The 16,020-nt window shown below is 39.5% G+C and overlaps 1 protein-coding gene and 1 long non-coding RNA gene across 10 annotated transcripts in view; one reads left to right on the top strand and one right to left on the bottom strand.

Moving 5' to 3' along the window:
* LOC143647061 (uncharacterized) overlaps positions 1-16,020 on the bottom strand; it is an 89,882-nt gene that overhangs the window by 24,058 nt on the left and 49,804 nt on the right. For all 3 annotated transcript variants that reach the window (XR_013157813.1, XR_013157811.1, XR_013157812.1), the window contains one exon: positions 7,745-7,851. This is a non-coding gene — a long non-coding RNA (uncharacterized LOC143647061). The remainder of the gene's footprint in view (positions 1-7,744; positions 7,852-16,020) is intronic.
* ITPR1 (inositol 1,4,5-trisphosphate receptor type 1) overlaps positions 1-16,020 on the top strand; it is a 355,613-nt gene that overhangs the window by 305,515 nt on the left and 34,078 nt on the right. For all 7 annotated transcript variants that reach the window (XM_077116692.1, XM_077116687.1, XM_077116688.1 and 4 more), the window contains 3 exons: positions 2,094-2,269; positions 6,390-6,554; positions 15,299-15,494. In XM_077116692.1, coding sequence (XP_076972807.1) covers positions 2,094-2,269; positions 6,390-6,554; positions 15,299-15,494 — 537 coding nt within the window. The remainder of the gene's footprint in view (positions 1-2,093; positions 2,270-6,389; positions 6,555-15,298; positions 15,495-16,020) is intronic.

The raw sequence follows: 16,020 nt of genomic DNA, 5'->3' as shown, positions 1-16,020 counted from the left end.
TGCCAACATCACTGTTATCAGGGAAATTCAAATTAAAACCACAATAACATACAACTATAAAACCAATAAAATGGCTACAATTTAAAAGGTTGGCAATACCAAGTATGATGAGGAGATGGAGCAACCGGAACTCCTCCTATATTGCTGGTGGAAAGGAAAAATGGTACCATCACTTTGGAAAATGGTGTGAAAGTGTCTTATAATGTTAAACATGTACATAGGCTCCAATAGTCTATCACACAATGCTTGTCCAAGAGAAATGAAAACATGTGTTCACAACAAGATTTGTATTTGAATGTTCCTAGCAGCGTTATTCATAATAGCTCCAAATTGGAAACCACCCAAATATGTGATCATTGTTGACGGATGTATACATTGTGGTACATCCACAGTATGGAATACTATTCAGCAATAAAAAGAACAAAATATTGATATGTAAAAAAACCTGGATGGATCTCAAAAACATTGTGCTAAATGAAAGAAGTCAAACACAAAAGACTACATACTGCTGGTTATTTTTTTCATTTTTATGAAATTCTAGAAAATGCAAAACTGTAGTGACAAAAAGCAGATCAGTGGTTACCTGGGGCTGGGGCAAGGGGTCAGCTGTAAAAAGGCATAAGGAAACTTTTTAGGGTGATCAAAATGTTCTCTCTTGATTCTGGTGGTGCTTACATAACTGTATAAACTGCCCAAATTCATCAAATTGTTCTCTTTAAATAGGTGGATTTTATTGTCTTCACACCTCAATAAAGCTGAGAAGACTTTTTTTTAATGATGGTTAAAATAATGGACTCCAGAGTCAAAGAGATTCCAGCCATTTGTTGTGTCACCTAGGGCAAGTTCCATAGCATGAAACTCAGTTTCCTCTAAAGTAGAAATGATGATACCAATCTTATAGGGTAATTGAGAGGATTAAATAAGCAATAATCAATGGAAAGGGTTTAATAAAATGTCTGACAATGGTTAAATGTGCAAACAGCCACACATGTCTCAATCTCTTCTTCCTAAATTTTTGGAAAGCTGCTGCCTCCTTCTGCCCTTTTCTAATCAGGGTTTCTATTCGAAGGATATCAAAAGGGAAGAGGTAAGTGATTGGGGTTATGGGAGCAGTTTTTAAAGAGCACCTGAATCTTGGCAGGTTTGAATGAAAGAAACTAGGGCACCCACATACTGGTGGAATAGCTATAACCTGTAGCCTACAAGATTCTGAAAAGTGTCTCTTGTCTCTCTCCTGGCTGGTGCTATAAACTCAGCAGTTTTGAAGAAGTGAAACTCCTTTATATAAGTGGCCTTAATCATGTAGTGCTGCTTGTTTACATCTGAAGGAGAGTCAAAATGTGACAGCATTTGAAATAGGGGTGTTTTTTTTTTTTAATGAGTGTTTTACAGAATTATATTTTTAGCTATGTTGGCTCATGTTATATAACCAAGCCATCTCATGGGACACTCTAAATAGAACTTGCAGTAGCAAGAGATGACAAAAACTGGTATAAGCTCTTTGACTAAAAGGATAATCTAATTGTAGGATGATGCTAATGATACGGAAGTTACTTTCCTCCTTCCCTTGAAGAATCTGATTCAGACAGGGGAACTATAATTTTCCTTTGCATACTTTCAGTAGAAATGAGAAGTTTGGGCTTCCAGTTTGCCTTCCCTAAGAGTGGAGTGTGCTGTATAAGTTTTGTTTATTGAATAAGCATTTGATGAGTGCCTCAGAGATCTTAAGAGTCTGGTGAGAGAGAGGCAAGTAAACTGACCACTAGAAAATAGTATCCTATAGGGATGATCCAGTGACCACAGAGGAGGAAGGAACACCTAGCATATTTTGTGAGGAAGGAGATAGGGGAGGATTCCTGGAAGAGGTACTATCTAAGCTGAGACCTATGATAAATAAGAAGGGAAGAATTTCCTAAGTAGAAGGAATATGTATGAAGGTCTGGAGGCAAGAAAAATAGATGTGATTGGTTATGTTTGGGGCAGAGAATCTGAGGCAAGAGGTGGTTTAGGAACATGTAATTAAACCCATTTTGGTCTGTCACCAGTGTCAGGTGAAAGCTCTGGTCTGTGAGAGGCCCGCTTTGTCGTTCCAGGAACTCTGGAGCCGCACTTGTCAGGACTGCTGTGGACGGCCATGCTTATCTCTTTGGCCATTGTCATTGCCCTCCCCAAGCCGCACGGCATCCGGGCACTAATTGCTTCCACAATTCTACGGTTGATATTTTCGGTCGGATTACAACCCACATTGTTCCTTCTGGGAGCTTTCAATGTAAGTATGAATATCTTGATAGCCAATCTTTGTGTGTATGTGTGTGTGTGTGCAGGTAAATAGGAATATCTTCCTTTCTGGTCCCTAAAATCTTGGTCTTTGGTTTCAGTTCTGAAAAACATTGTTTGGGTCAACTCATAAAATAACAGACGCAAGCAACTGAGCTGCAGGTAGACCTCTCCCACCTGACCTTCTCATGGTCCACCAACTCTATTAACACATCACTCAGGCATTGACGATCTCATTTTCAGGGCATATCCCTCTCAGAGGTTAGGCAGGAAGAGGGATAGCAGAGGAGATTTAAATCAGTTTTGCCAACCTGGTCAAAGGTTTGTTGGGACAAGAGATTTTAGCCAATAAGTCAAATCGTCAAACATTAAAACAGAATCCACTTCTAATGAGGGCCATATAGAAAGAGAGGAGAAGAAGAGGGATTGTTCAAAACAGAGATGTAATAGAGAGGTAAGAAGAGAATAGGGAGGGACATTTAATAAGTCAGTGGTGATGTCTGGAAATGCTGTTTCAGTGTAGGTGAGGGATAGAAACCAACTGCAGGTACAGGAGAACTCTTAGGAAGTAGAGACAGTTGATAGAAGACCACAATTGGAGAGGTTTCCTGGCAAAGGGAAGGAAAAGAAATTCAGACATGTAAGCTACTATGGGGAACTAAAAAAATGCATTCTAGAGGTTCCTGCCCTGAGCACAGAAGGAAGCTAAAGTCACTGTACAAAATATAGAAGTGATGTTGGAAAATAATGTTAGTATAATCATTCAGTACAACAGTCCCAATATGGGTATTTAAATGGCAAGGACTTTAGAGAAGAGACTGGGGGGAGGAGGTGAGGTAGAAGTTAGGTCTTAAAGAATTGGAAGGAATTTACCAGGGAGTAGGAGTAGGGACTGAGAGAAGCCTTTGTTTTTTGGGTCCTGTAGGCCAAAGGAGAACAGTGGGAAAGCCCAGGATGTGGTCAAGAAACATTAAAGACTTCTTGACTTCTATCTCAGTTGTGGTTTATATAGCAAAGTGATGGGAACTGGTCCTACACAAGTAATCTGGAGCACTGAATTTTAGACTAACACAACTGGACTTGATCTCCTCAGTCAGCATTTCTAAAGCATGTTCCAGGTTGATAACTTTTAGGTTAAAAATTGTTCCTTGGTCAAATCAATTTGGGAAATGCTGAGTTCAGCAAAATTAAAGTTGTTTTTTTTTTTTTAATTTACTGCAAGAACTTTTCAGTAATTTTAATATACCTTGTGACTCTCTAAGATAACCACCAAGAGTCCCAAAATTATTTGACTGCAAAATTTGTGAACATATCAATTGAAATTAATGGTGGGGGACTCTATTCCCAGTAGTGGGTAGCGACTGAAGTTTTTATGAACAAAAAAAGTATTCTTGAGAATGTTCTTTCAGTAGTGGCATGTTATATGGGTTCAAGTGGGGAGGGGCTGGAAGCTGGGATGCCATTCAGGGGCTCTCGGGTGCTTTTGGTTGTGTGATGAACCGAAGTCTCAATCGTCTGGTAGGAGGAAGAAGGAAGGAACAGATGTCAGAGATGCAGAGGAAATAGTGGCAGGTGTCGAATCATAGCTGTACACCTGAAAGAAACACAGGGCCTTGGTCTACACAAAGAAGATATTACTATCTCGACTGGGTGGTGAAGGAGCAGAGATAACTCCAAATGTCCATGTTCAATCATGGGTGACTGGGCGAAGACTGACCAGCTACAATGAAGTCATGTAAAAGTCTAGTTTTCTGGGTGAAAATGCATTTGAACTGTTAATTTATTGGGTTTGAGCGGACTAGACAGGTTATTAACGTTAGCTCTGGCTTTTGGAAGTACATGACCAAAGTGCTAACGAGATGTCGGGGTGGGGGAGGGAAACTAGGTATTTATGCCTACAGTGAGGGGAAGCTATTTAAGAAGGAAATAGAAAATAAATAAAAAAAAAAAGGAGAGGCCTCAATAATTCAGAGGCGGACTTCTGTGAGCTATCCGGTTCTTTTGGTTTTTGGTCATTAGTCATTTCACAGTTTTCACTTCTTTAACATGAATTGGTTGGGGGCAAAACTCAAATTAGACATTCGAGTTCCATTGATAATAACATTAGCTGAAGGGTAATATGATAAATAATTATGTAGAGGGAATAAAAAGAGAGAAACACTTGCATGGATAATATGGAGAAGGAGGAATTAGCTTATGGACAGAGACAGAGGGAGTCTAAGAGCTTAAGACACAGGTCAGAGCAGTATCATGGCAGCCCAGGGCATGGCGCCTGGAAAGGATGGGTGGGTAGCTATGTCTTGCTGTGAGGGATTGGTTGCTAAGAGGGAAAGACTGCTGGATTCGTCCTTGTGGAAGCCTTTGGAGACTTTTACGAAAGCCCGCATGTTAGAGAATTGGGGCTGAAGGGCCAGATGGAAGACTAATCAAGTAGGGTCAGCAGGATGTGGAGACAGCAGTTAAGACCCGGAAATAGAGATACTTGCTGGTGAAGCCATGGAGAAAACTAGGGCAGGAGTTAAAGGAGAGAGGATCCAAGTATAGTGGGTTGCTACCTTGTTTTCTCTCTTGTGATGACAGCAGAGCCTGGACATATTTACAGTCCTGAAATGTCAACCAGAATATTGTCTTTTTTTTTTTTTTTAAATGAAAATCCCAGTTAATAATCCTTTCCTGCCCTGAGAAAGATCCTACACTGGCAAAGGTTAGAATATTGAAAAAACTGGTATATTGAGTGTTTAGCCTGTCTAAGGGTATCAAATGTTCTCTATATGTGTTGGCTTCCTGACTTATCTGATTGCCGAGAAGCTCAATTACACTTACCTACCAGATTAACTGGCAGAATTTCCCCAGCTACTGTAGCCAAGATAGCTAGGGTAGCAGAAAATGATTTTACCAAGTGTTTTGGAAAATCTTTCTCTTCAGCCTTCTTCGGATTCAAGTTTTTCTATCAACCTACTGTTGTATTTGGACTTTTAGTCAAAGGATTTCTGTCAACGGTAGGACCACATCACCTAGCAGACCAGTTAGAACTCCTTCAGTTGCAGGGATCAGAAAACCTAACCTGCAGTAGTTTAAGCAAAGGAGTAAATGTATTGGTTCATGTGACTGAGAAATCATGATCCTAGCTTCAGGCAGAGCTGATTGCTAGGGCCCAGACAGGAGCATTAGGACCCAGTTCCTCTTAGCCATCTTTTGACTCTTATCCTCTGTGTGGGGGTGCCCTCAGAGTGGCATGCCAAATTGGATGACAGCAGCTCCAGAGCTTATATCCTCTTGGGTTCAAGGTCAGTGGGAATGAGCAAAATTGTCTCTTGCTGAAATCCTTGGAAAGATCTCAGTGGCTATCAGTGGTTCCATTTGGCCATTTGCCAATCATTGAAATAGTCATTATGGCTAGGGAACCACATTACTCTGGCCAGAATGGAGCCCCACTCAGACCTTAAGGACTGAAACTCATACAGGGCTGAATCCCCAAAGGAAAATTACAAGTTATTCCCAGAAGTAGGGAATGGGAACGGAACTCATCCTGAAGTTGCTTTTTTATTTTTCCAAGAAAAATCCCATTTTCTTTGTAAAATTAAGAGCAATTGAAGACAAGAATGGACTGTTTCTCATTGAATTGCAACCCTATAATGCCTGAAATGTAACAAAAATTCAGAAAATCTTTTAATTATGCTGATCATAGGGTACATGGATTAAGGTGAATTCTGCATTTGACTAATTCATATAAGCATGAAGGAAATGATTCATATCTCATTTTGAAAATTATAATCTCAGTATGTGTTAATTTTGTTTTTGTTATATACAAATGCTATTTGATTACTATTGAGCATGAAGCTATTTGACTACCATGTAATCTGTCATATGCCTGAAAAGCAAAGTAATGAAATGACTTATATCAGCAAAACAGTGCTTGGAGGGTTCGTTGGGTACGTGATACAAAAAGTAACTGTTCCATATCCCAACTTTTGTTTGTATCCCAAATTTATGATGCCTTGTTAAGTCACTGTCATGGTTACTAGAATATGTTTGTGTGAGAATCGCCATTAGCTCCTACGAAGAGTCTGAATTTTGGCATCATCCTTGCTATCTGATTTTTCCTGTTGCAGGTCTGCAATAAAATCATCTTTCTGATGAGCTTTGTGGGCAACTGTGGAACATTCACCAGAGGCTACCGAGCCATGGTACTTGATGTTGAGTTCCTTTATCATTTGCTCTACCTGCTGATCTGCGCCATGGGGCTCTTTGTCCATGAATTCTTCTACAGTCTGCTGGTGAGTACCTGATTCAAAATGTTTCACCTGATGAATACAAGAAAAGTGTCCCATGTTCTCTCTCTCATAAAAGATCCTCCTTTTTTATCAGTTAACCTCATCTGATAGGGTCCTAGCCCTACTGTACACTGTGTTTGGGGGGTCTGAGGAGGAAGACTACATGGGGAACAAGTCAGCTACTGGGAGCCTAAGAAGAGCCCACTGCACACTTGTGCCTCTCAGTAATAGAAGATGTCTGCAAGCTGGTTCTGGAGATGCTTCCTCCACCTGCACTTTTGTTTCTATTTATTTCTTGGGCTAGCCAACACTTACCAAGGAGAATGTTTCTGAGATTTCTATCAGTCAGTCCTTATGGAATTAGTTCTTCAGCAAAAATACATAGTGACCATAAGAGTAGGAGGTACTCCTAATTATCTGTGATAATTAGCTCCACTGATTTTTTTGTACCATGGGATCTTTTCAGTGGAAGCTAATCTATCTGTTCAAATCAGAGTCATGGGGTTAAGTCTTGATGGTCTATAAAACGAGAACTACTGAGCTGTTTTTTTTTTTAATACTGTGAACTATGACATATATACAAAAAAAGCAGTAAATTCCCAAGTACATTTCAACAAGTAGTTATAGAACACATTTTAAAGTTTGGTATGGGTACCAGCTCGACTATTTTTCATTTTTTTTCTAGCTGCTCCAAGATACTGGAGACCAAACGAAATATCAGTATAGTGATTCAGCAGTCATACTCATTTGTTAAATCCTATCTTCTCTATTATACTCCTCCTTCTCTTTATTTTTGTAAAAAATAACATATATAGAAAAAAGCAATAAATTTCAAAGTACATTGCGACAATTAGTTGTAGAACAGATTTCAGAGTTTGGTATGGGTTATAATTCCACAATTTTAGGTTTTTACTTCTAGCTGCTCTAAGGTACTGGAGACTAAAAGAAACATCATAAGCTGATTTTTTAATTAGAAATCAAATGCCTGCTTACTCTGCTGTTGATAGAGAGAATCTAGATCTCTAGAGGTATAGATAAGAAACCATTCCCTTGCACCTGCGTAAAATGATAGGAAGCATAAAGTTGACCAGTCTTCAGACAAAGCCATCCATAAAGAAACTAGAAATTTTTGAATGTTTGTGAGGATAAAAAATGATCCATTCCTAAGTGATGTCTTAAAAGGAGGAACTTACTTGCAAAAGGTGCGGAGCAAGGAAATTTCTTCTAAGAGGTTCTTCTAGAAGATGCATCGGATCTCTGGACTGGCAACTTAAGTGCTTCTGTGCCTCAGATTCCTCAACTACAAAAATAAGAACACAATATATTTCCCTCTAAGGACTATCATAGGGATTAAATGCGATTGTGCATGTAAAGGGTTAAAGTAGCTCTGCCACACAGTAAAGTGTTTAGTGATTGCTATTATTATTGTCTTTGTCCTCCCATATTCCTTCTCCCACCCAAAATATCATGAAGAATGCACCATTCTGATCATTAGTTTTAGCTCATTCCGTTAGTGGTGGACATTGGCCAGCTAAGGGGAATAGATTATTCTCCCTCATTTAAAAATAGGTCTGGCTATACATTGAGGTTTCAGGCAAAGAGGTCTCAGGATATAGTTATGACTGTTATTATGTAGCCTATTTTGGTCACTCTGTATCTTGACCTTTAGAGCCCTGTGTTATATTTCTGAGCTTCTTTTTTGTTTTTTCCGTCTCATTTAAGATGGGATGGGGTTCCAGTTTATGAGTTGGGGACATGGGGAGGCGAAGGGGAAAGTCTGACAATCCCACAAATTCGGTCCTCCCTTGGCAAGGAAGGAGAGTTCAGTTGGTCTTCTCTCTTTGTCCCTCCTGAGGGGTCTCTCCAGGGAGGCAGGAGATTCCCCTCTGGACAGTGCCACCTCACCCTTGTAGAGAGTCTGGATTTTCCTACAGTCTACCTCCAGTTTACTTTATTTTCAAGTCCTCTCCTTTTTGTCATTTGCAATATCCTCTGGATGCAGTAGATATGATGGGGAAACAAAACAGACATGGTCCCTACCCTCACAGTCTGGAAAATAATAGTTCCTACCTTTTATTGGGCATTCACCATGAGTTCTTTCTGTACACTTGCTCACAACTACCTGTGAGATACATGGTATCTCCAGTTTATAGATGATGAGACTGAGGCTTAGTAAAGTCAGGTAACCTGCCCAAGGTTACAGGGTGAATGAGTAGCAGAAACAGGACAGCAACGCAACTCTGTTGACTCCTAAGTATGGCACTCCACCACCTTTCATTTCAGCATGTGGGGGAAAAAAATCCCGGCTTCCACGAAATTGGAATTTCACATTGCAGTTTGCATTCATGTTTTCAAATCTAATCAATTGCAGAAAGATTAGGGTAGCTCAGAGCTTCTGATATTCTTACCTGAGCTCAGTTCACTCTTAGAAACACTTAAAAGCCTCCAACTAGACTATGACCAGACACCTCTCATATATGTCTCTGGAGTTTTTCAAATCATCTATGACCTCAAGTGATGTGTTCTTTTTGGTGTAGAAAGCAGTATTTAAGGTGTCTGTTGAGAATCGCAGACAAAGTACTTAACACTATTCAAATGATTCCCAAGAAAAGGATATCCTAGGACCTGAAAGGAATTGGGCTGGCTGGGAAAGGTGAGAGACCTCCAGCAGGAAAAACTTAGGTTCACTGGGTGATCAAAGCTCTAGGTCAGGAAGGGAAGGCCGGTAATTTGGTGGCCTAATAAAAGTGCTGGTGCAGTTGAAGATTTACTGAGTCTAGTCTCAAACCTACACCAAAATGTGTCTATAGGAAAATATTAATACTAATAAGCAACAATTAACAAAAGTAGAAACCTAGAGGGTCTATAAATACATGAAAAAAATGTTCGTCTTTACTGCCAAACCAAGGTCACGCTAATTAAAACGATAACATGATACTGTGTTCTACATATGACATTAGGAAAGGATACAAATCATGATCATGCCAAATGTACCACACTGGTGCCGGGAGTTTATACTAGGAATGGGAAATGGGAAAAATACACTGAATGTAAACTATGGACAATAGTTAGTAGTACAGTTTTAATATTTTTGTATCAATGTAACAAAAGTACCACACTAATGTGATGGTATCAGAGCTGTATTTTGGGCATGATTTTCCTGTAAACCTAAAATTTCTATAAAACAATCTTTGAAAAAACACGTATGCATAGAAAAGGGAAGATTGAAGTATATGTACCATCTGGTATGAATAGTGGTTACCTTTGGGTGGTAAGAGCATAAGTAGTTTTACTTTTCTTCTGTGTCATTTTCTGTAGTTTCCAAATTTCCTATAATAAGGACAATTTAATTGAAAAATAAAAACGAATTTTTAAAAATCATGATCATACCCATTACTCGTTATACTGAGGTCAAAAGGGTATCATTCTCTATTAGTGGCGTGTGTAAATTAGTACAACCTTTCTGGAAGGCAGTTGGGCAAAATATTTCTATGATAACATTTGACTCAGGAGTTCTGTTTTTTGGGAATTCACCAAAAGAAAATAACTAGATGAGTATTTAGAGAGGTATATACAGAGGTATTCATCACAGCATTATTTATATGACATACAATTGAAAACAATTTAAAAGTTTGAATAAAGAGAAATTGGGTAAGTAGATTGTGTTCCTTTCATACAAGGAACTATTAGTGATCCTTTTTGACTCGGGAGTGTTCGTGCCTCCTGGATAAAAGAGGCTGGCTATATGCCGGTATGATAGAACAATATTTTTGTAAAAGTATTTTACAGTCTTTAAAAGTTTAGAAGGAAATAGGACCTATTGAGGCAGTGCCTATAGATGGGATTATTTGTGATTTTTGTTTGTGTATGTGTGTGCGTGTGTGTTTTTCTGTGTTCTGCAACTTTTCTCCATTGAACCTGTGTAATTTTCTAAGTAATATATGTTTATTGTTTTAAAATCAGGAAACATAGATGAGTGAAAAGGAAAATTACTTGTCATGTCAATGATGTGGTGGTGGGGGGGGGTCATGTAATCACTAAAGGTCTTAACCCCAGAAAACAAATGCCATGTGTTTGTTGTCTGAAATTGCTCTTATTCGCCACTGTATATTGGTGTTAAAAAATATTTAGCCACTCTTAACGGGAACACTTAGCCTATTGTACTCTTACATGAACTAAATTCTTATTCCTTGCTTCTTTTTAAGAATCCTACTTTACCTAGTACCCTTCACAGAGCTAGTATCAGGGCATAGATCAGTGTTATGGAGGCAGAAAAGCTAATTGACCAGAAAATGAACTTGAACATAAAATGTAGAATTCTAAATTGGAAGGGACTCAGAAATCAGCAAATTCAGTGTGGACTGATTATTATTTTACAGATGAGGAAATTGAAGTCCAGAGAGGTTTCATGAGTTGATCAACATCTTGCAACAAATTTACTAAGTCACAGTTCAGTCTCATGCTCCCCAACTCACTTCACCATGCACAGTAATACCACAAAGCCATGGAGGATTAGAAGTCAGCACAGGGGCCAAATTTACGAATAGCCTCCAAGACTTAGACCAATGAACTCTCCTCCCATCACTCCGCCAGCCAGATATCTGAGATTGAAGTATTTTGAAAACTAGCCATCAGTCCCCATATACCTATATTCACCTGTAGAGATCTTGCATTTCTTGTGAAGGCAACTTCTGGCAAAGAGCTCTCCCTTAGCAGAGAGCAAGCCTAAATGTGGACAAGTTAGGAACTGCAGGGGTCTTTCTTTCCACTAGGGAGGATAATATGAGTAGTGTGTTACCACCACCAACATCCCTGCCTCTTATGTCCCCCGGGCCCAGTCTCTTCTGGAAATTAATGATAATTATCATTTTTTGTGTACCTACTCAGCACGTAAGTATGACTAGGTGCTAAATAGTATGTATACCTTGTCTCTTTATTCTTTATAACTCTATATCCTCCAATATGCAAATGAGGAAACTGAGCCTCGGAGGAATGGGAAACAATCTGTATCCCAAGATTGTAGCTGCAGTAAGTAGTTGAGCCAAGATTTGAACCTGGACCTAACTCCAGAGTCCTTGCTCCTTGCCATGGCTTCTTGTACATCTGCCTTCCCCACTAGACTCTAAGCTTCAGGAGGACACAGATGAGAGCCTTGTACATTGCTGTGTCCAGAGTGCCTGATCCTTAATATAAAATCAGTAAACACAACTTCTGGGTCAAGATGGTGGCTTAACAACGTGCGCGTTTTAGTTCGTCCTCCAGAACAACTACTAAATAACCAGAAACAGTACAGAACAGCTCCTGGGGCCACGGCAGTGACCAGACACATAGCGTACCCCAGTGTGGACCAGCTGGACCGGCTGCGAGCACCACCCCCGAACCGTGAGTTCCCAAAGCTGTGGCAGCCAGCACTCCTCCCCCACAGGCCGCTTCCCAGAGGGGAAAGGAAAGGACTTTACCAGCAGCAGGGACTGGGCATAATCAAACGCCAATTGTGGAACTAATTAACAATTCTGACTACTAAAAATAGGTCCCCAGCTTAGGTGAACCTGGTCAAAGCGGAGGTTGCTCATTTTTGCCCCAGTGCCAAGGGGGCAGGACTGACAGAAAAAGGGGGGGAAAAAAAAGAAGGAAACAGAGGTTTTTGTGGCTGTGTATCTACAAAGGCTTGACTGCCTCTGGATACAGTGGCAGGACTTTTCAGGCTGCAACTGCCCCAGGCATAGGCAGAAGTGAGCTCTTTTGGGGGCTTGTCTGGAGCCTGTGCCTTCCCCAGGGGAGGGGTGAAGCCCAACTCAGGTGGAATCCCTCCATCAAGGAATTCAGACACCAGGGCTTGGTAATTTGAAGCCATTAAAACCAGCCTACAACCTCTCCTCTGTCTCCACCATACCCCCAGCAGGGAGAGTCTGCCAAAGTTAAAGGTACCGCATCATCTTATGCTGGTGGGACCTGCAGTCAGACAAGCGCCACACACAGAGCAGGATAAGAAAAACAGAGTCCAGAGACTTCAACCTGCTGGGTCTCACCCTCAGGGAAAACCGACACAGGTGACTCTTTTCTCCTGATAGGAGGCCAGTTTGGTCTGGGAAAATCTGGCTGGGGTCTATAATATCTAAGTAGACCCTCCTAAGTGTGTGTGTGGGGGGGAGGGGGGAAGGCACCACACAAACAGCGCAAGAAACAAGAAAACAAGAACTGAAAAATTCTCCTCTGTTAAACAAAACTTAAGCTAAAGGTCCAGATAAAGCTGAACGGAATGTCAAAAAACAGACAGACAACAAATTCATCCAGCAAGAAAACCCTAGATAAAAGAAGTGAAAGCACTCTCCAGAATAAACTAATTAAGGTAATTAAATGCCTAGACGCCAGCAAAAAAATAACAAATCACACTAGGAAAATTGAAGATATGGCCCAGTCAAAGGAACAAACCAACAATTCAAATGACATACAGGAGCTGAAACAATTAATTCAGAATGTATGAACAGACATGGAACACCTCATCAAAAACCAAATCAATGAATTGAGGGAGGATATAAAGAAGGCAAGGAAAGAACAAAAAGAAGAAACTGAAAGTCTGAAAAAACAAATCACAGAACGTATGGGAATGAAAGACACAGTAGAAGAGATGAAAAAAACAATGGAAACCTACAATGGTAGATTTCAAGAGACAGAACATAGGATTTCAAAACTGGAGGACGGAACCTCTGAAATCTGACAAGAAACAGAATGTATAGGAAAAAAAATGGAAAAATATGAGCAGGCACTCAGGGAATTGAAAGACAATATGAAGTGCACGAATATACGTGTTGTAGGTGTCCCAGAAGGAGAAAAGAAGGGAAAAGGAGGAGAAAAACTAATGGAGGAAATTATCACTGAAAATTTCCCAACTCTTATGAAAGACTTAAAATTACAGATTACATTTTAGAATGATAGAGGGAGGAGGGCTGGGGACATAAATGAAATCAGAAAGAAAGATAGATGGTAAAGATTGAGATGGTATAATCTAGAAATGCCTAGAGTGTATAATAATAGTGAAATGTACAATGTACAAATTTTAAAAATGTTTTGGCATGAGGAAGAACAAAGGAATGTCATTATTGCAGGGTGTTGAAAATAGATGATAATTGATACTTTAAAATGTCACCTTATGTGTGAGACTAAAGCAAAAAATGTTTGTTACAAAATTTATATTTTGACTAGAGCATTTCCTAATATAACTCATGTAGATAGTTTGATTGAATGTCATAAGTACTTGGAATCTCAGGTAGCACATGAGATTTTGTTGGTTTGTCCAGAGTGATGCCCTGATGCATCCCAGAGTGATTTGATCAGTGACTGGAAAAGTATTTGCAAGCCCCTTTTGGGGAATGGTGAGAGTGGGGAGAAATTCAACTTCCCCAAGTTGAATTCTTGATATTCTCACAAGCACTGTGGACAACCAAAGCTATAGGCTGAGCCCCCAGTCTTGGGATTTGTTCATATGAACCTTAACCCCACAAAGGATAGGTCAAGCCTACTTAAAATTTAGGCCTAAGAGTCACCCCCAAGAGAGCCTCTTTTGTTGCTCAGATGTGGCCTCTCTCTCCAGCCAACATGACGAGCAGTCTCACCACCCTCCCCCTCTCTGTGTGGGACATGACTCCCAGGGATGTGGACCTTCCTGGCAACGTGGGACAGAGATCCTGGAATGAGCTGAGACTCAGCATCAAGGGACTGAGAAAAACCCTAGAATGAGCTGAGAAGTAACATCAAGAGACTGAGAGAACCTTCTCAACCAAAGGGGGAAGAGTGAAATGAGACTAGGTGTCAATGGCTGAGAGATTCCAAACAGAGTCGAGAGGTTATCCTGGAGGTTATTCTTATGCATTAAGTAGATATCACCTTGTTGTTCAAGATGTAGCGGAGAGGCTGGAGGGAAGTGCCTGAAAATGTAGAGCTGTGTTCCAGTAGCCATGTTTCTTGATGATGATTGAACAATGATATAGCTTTCACAATGAGACTCTGTGAATGTGAAAACCTTGTGTCTGATGCTCCTTTTAGCTACTATATCAACAGAAGAGTAGAACATGTGGAATAAAAATAAATACTAGGGGGAACAAATGTTAAAATAAATTTAGTTTGAAATGCTAGTGGTAAATGAAAGCGAGGGGTAAGGGGTATGGTAGGTATAATCTTTTTTTTCTCTGTTATCGTTTTATTTCTTTTTCTGTTGTCTTTTATCTCTTTTTCTAAAGCGAAGCAGTTGTTCTAAGAAATGATGAATATGCAACTATGTGATGATATTAAGAATTACTGATTGTATATGTAGAATGGAATGATATCTTAATATTTTGTTTAAATTTTTTTAATTAATAAAAAAAGTTAAAAACAAAAATCAGTAAACACTTCCTAAATGAATATATGCCAGGACCTTCATCACTTTCCTCTCCCTTATTCTCTGAAACTTACTGGAGCAACCCTTATAGTTCTGCCTTTCCGGGACGTCTGAATAGCTCTGCAGTTACTTGTGGTTGCCATAGTTTCCTGTCTTCCCCTTCTATGTTATTTTTCCCATCTCTGTTTTCACAGAGGCAAAACGGACAAAGACAGGCAAAATCTTAATAGTTAAAATAACAGTATACTAATGCTTGTGTGCTAAAGGGTGAATGCTCTGTAACTCAAGTTTTCATTATGTGATATTGATGTAAACTTAACATAAAGGCCTTTTAAAATTGTCCTATCTTCTTTTTTGTTCATTTTTAAAGCTTTTTGATTTAGTGTACAGAGAAGAGACCTTGCTCAATGTCATTAAAAGCGTCACCCGCAATGGACGGTCCATCATCTTGACAGCAGTTCTGGCTTTGATCCTCGTTTACCTGTTCTCAATAGTGGGCTATCTTTTCTTCAAGGATGATTTTATCTTGGAAGTAGATAGGTTACCCAATGAAACAGCTGTCCCAGGTAGGTTTGGGGATCCTTTGATCTTACATAATGTCAAAAAAATTTTCCTTTTTTTTCAAATAATCAAAATAATGACCTCAGCAATGGTGGAATCTCCCTGTTGTATTTCTCTAACACCCAGAGAAAGAAGTTTGAATTCAGGGCTTCATTTTCAAAAGGTGATGTGGTATATCAACTGCTATGGTTGAGTATTCAGATCTTACATTTAATTTATTGGCTAAAGTCATTTTTTACACAACTTTTTCACAAATAATTTGATTCTCTCTCTAGATATATATTAAACACTTTAGGAATATGCACCCTCTTTTACTTAGTAAATTTATTTCTAGGAATTTATCCTTAGGAGGAAAACCTGGTGACCATGCATGTAAAAAAAGATGTATATGGAAGAATATTCACTGCAGTGTGAAATCAGAAGCAATCTAAATGTCTAGCAGTCAGGGATTATTTCATCAGATTATGGTACACCCAAAGGAAGGAGTACTCTGAAGATATGTGATATCTTTATCAACCTTCATGGAAAAAT

The sequence above is a fragment of the Tamandua tetradactyla genome, chromosome 9, assembly GCF_023851605.1.
Source record: "Tamandua tetradactyla isolate mTamTet1 chromosome 9, mTamTet1.pri, whole genome shotgun sequence".
Taxonomy (NCBI): domain Eukaryota; kingdom Metazoa; phylum Chordata; class Mammalia; order Pilosa; family Myrmecophagidae; genus Tamandua; species Tamandua tetradactyla.
Note: the sequence above shows the minus strand (reverse complement) of the source record. Positions and strands in the feature narration are given on the sequence as shown.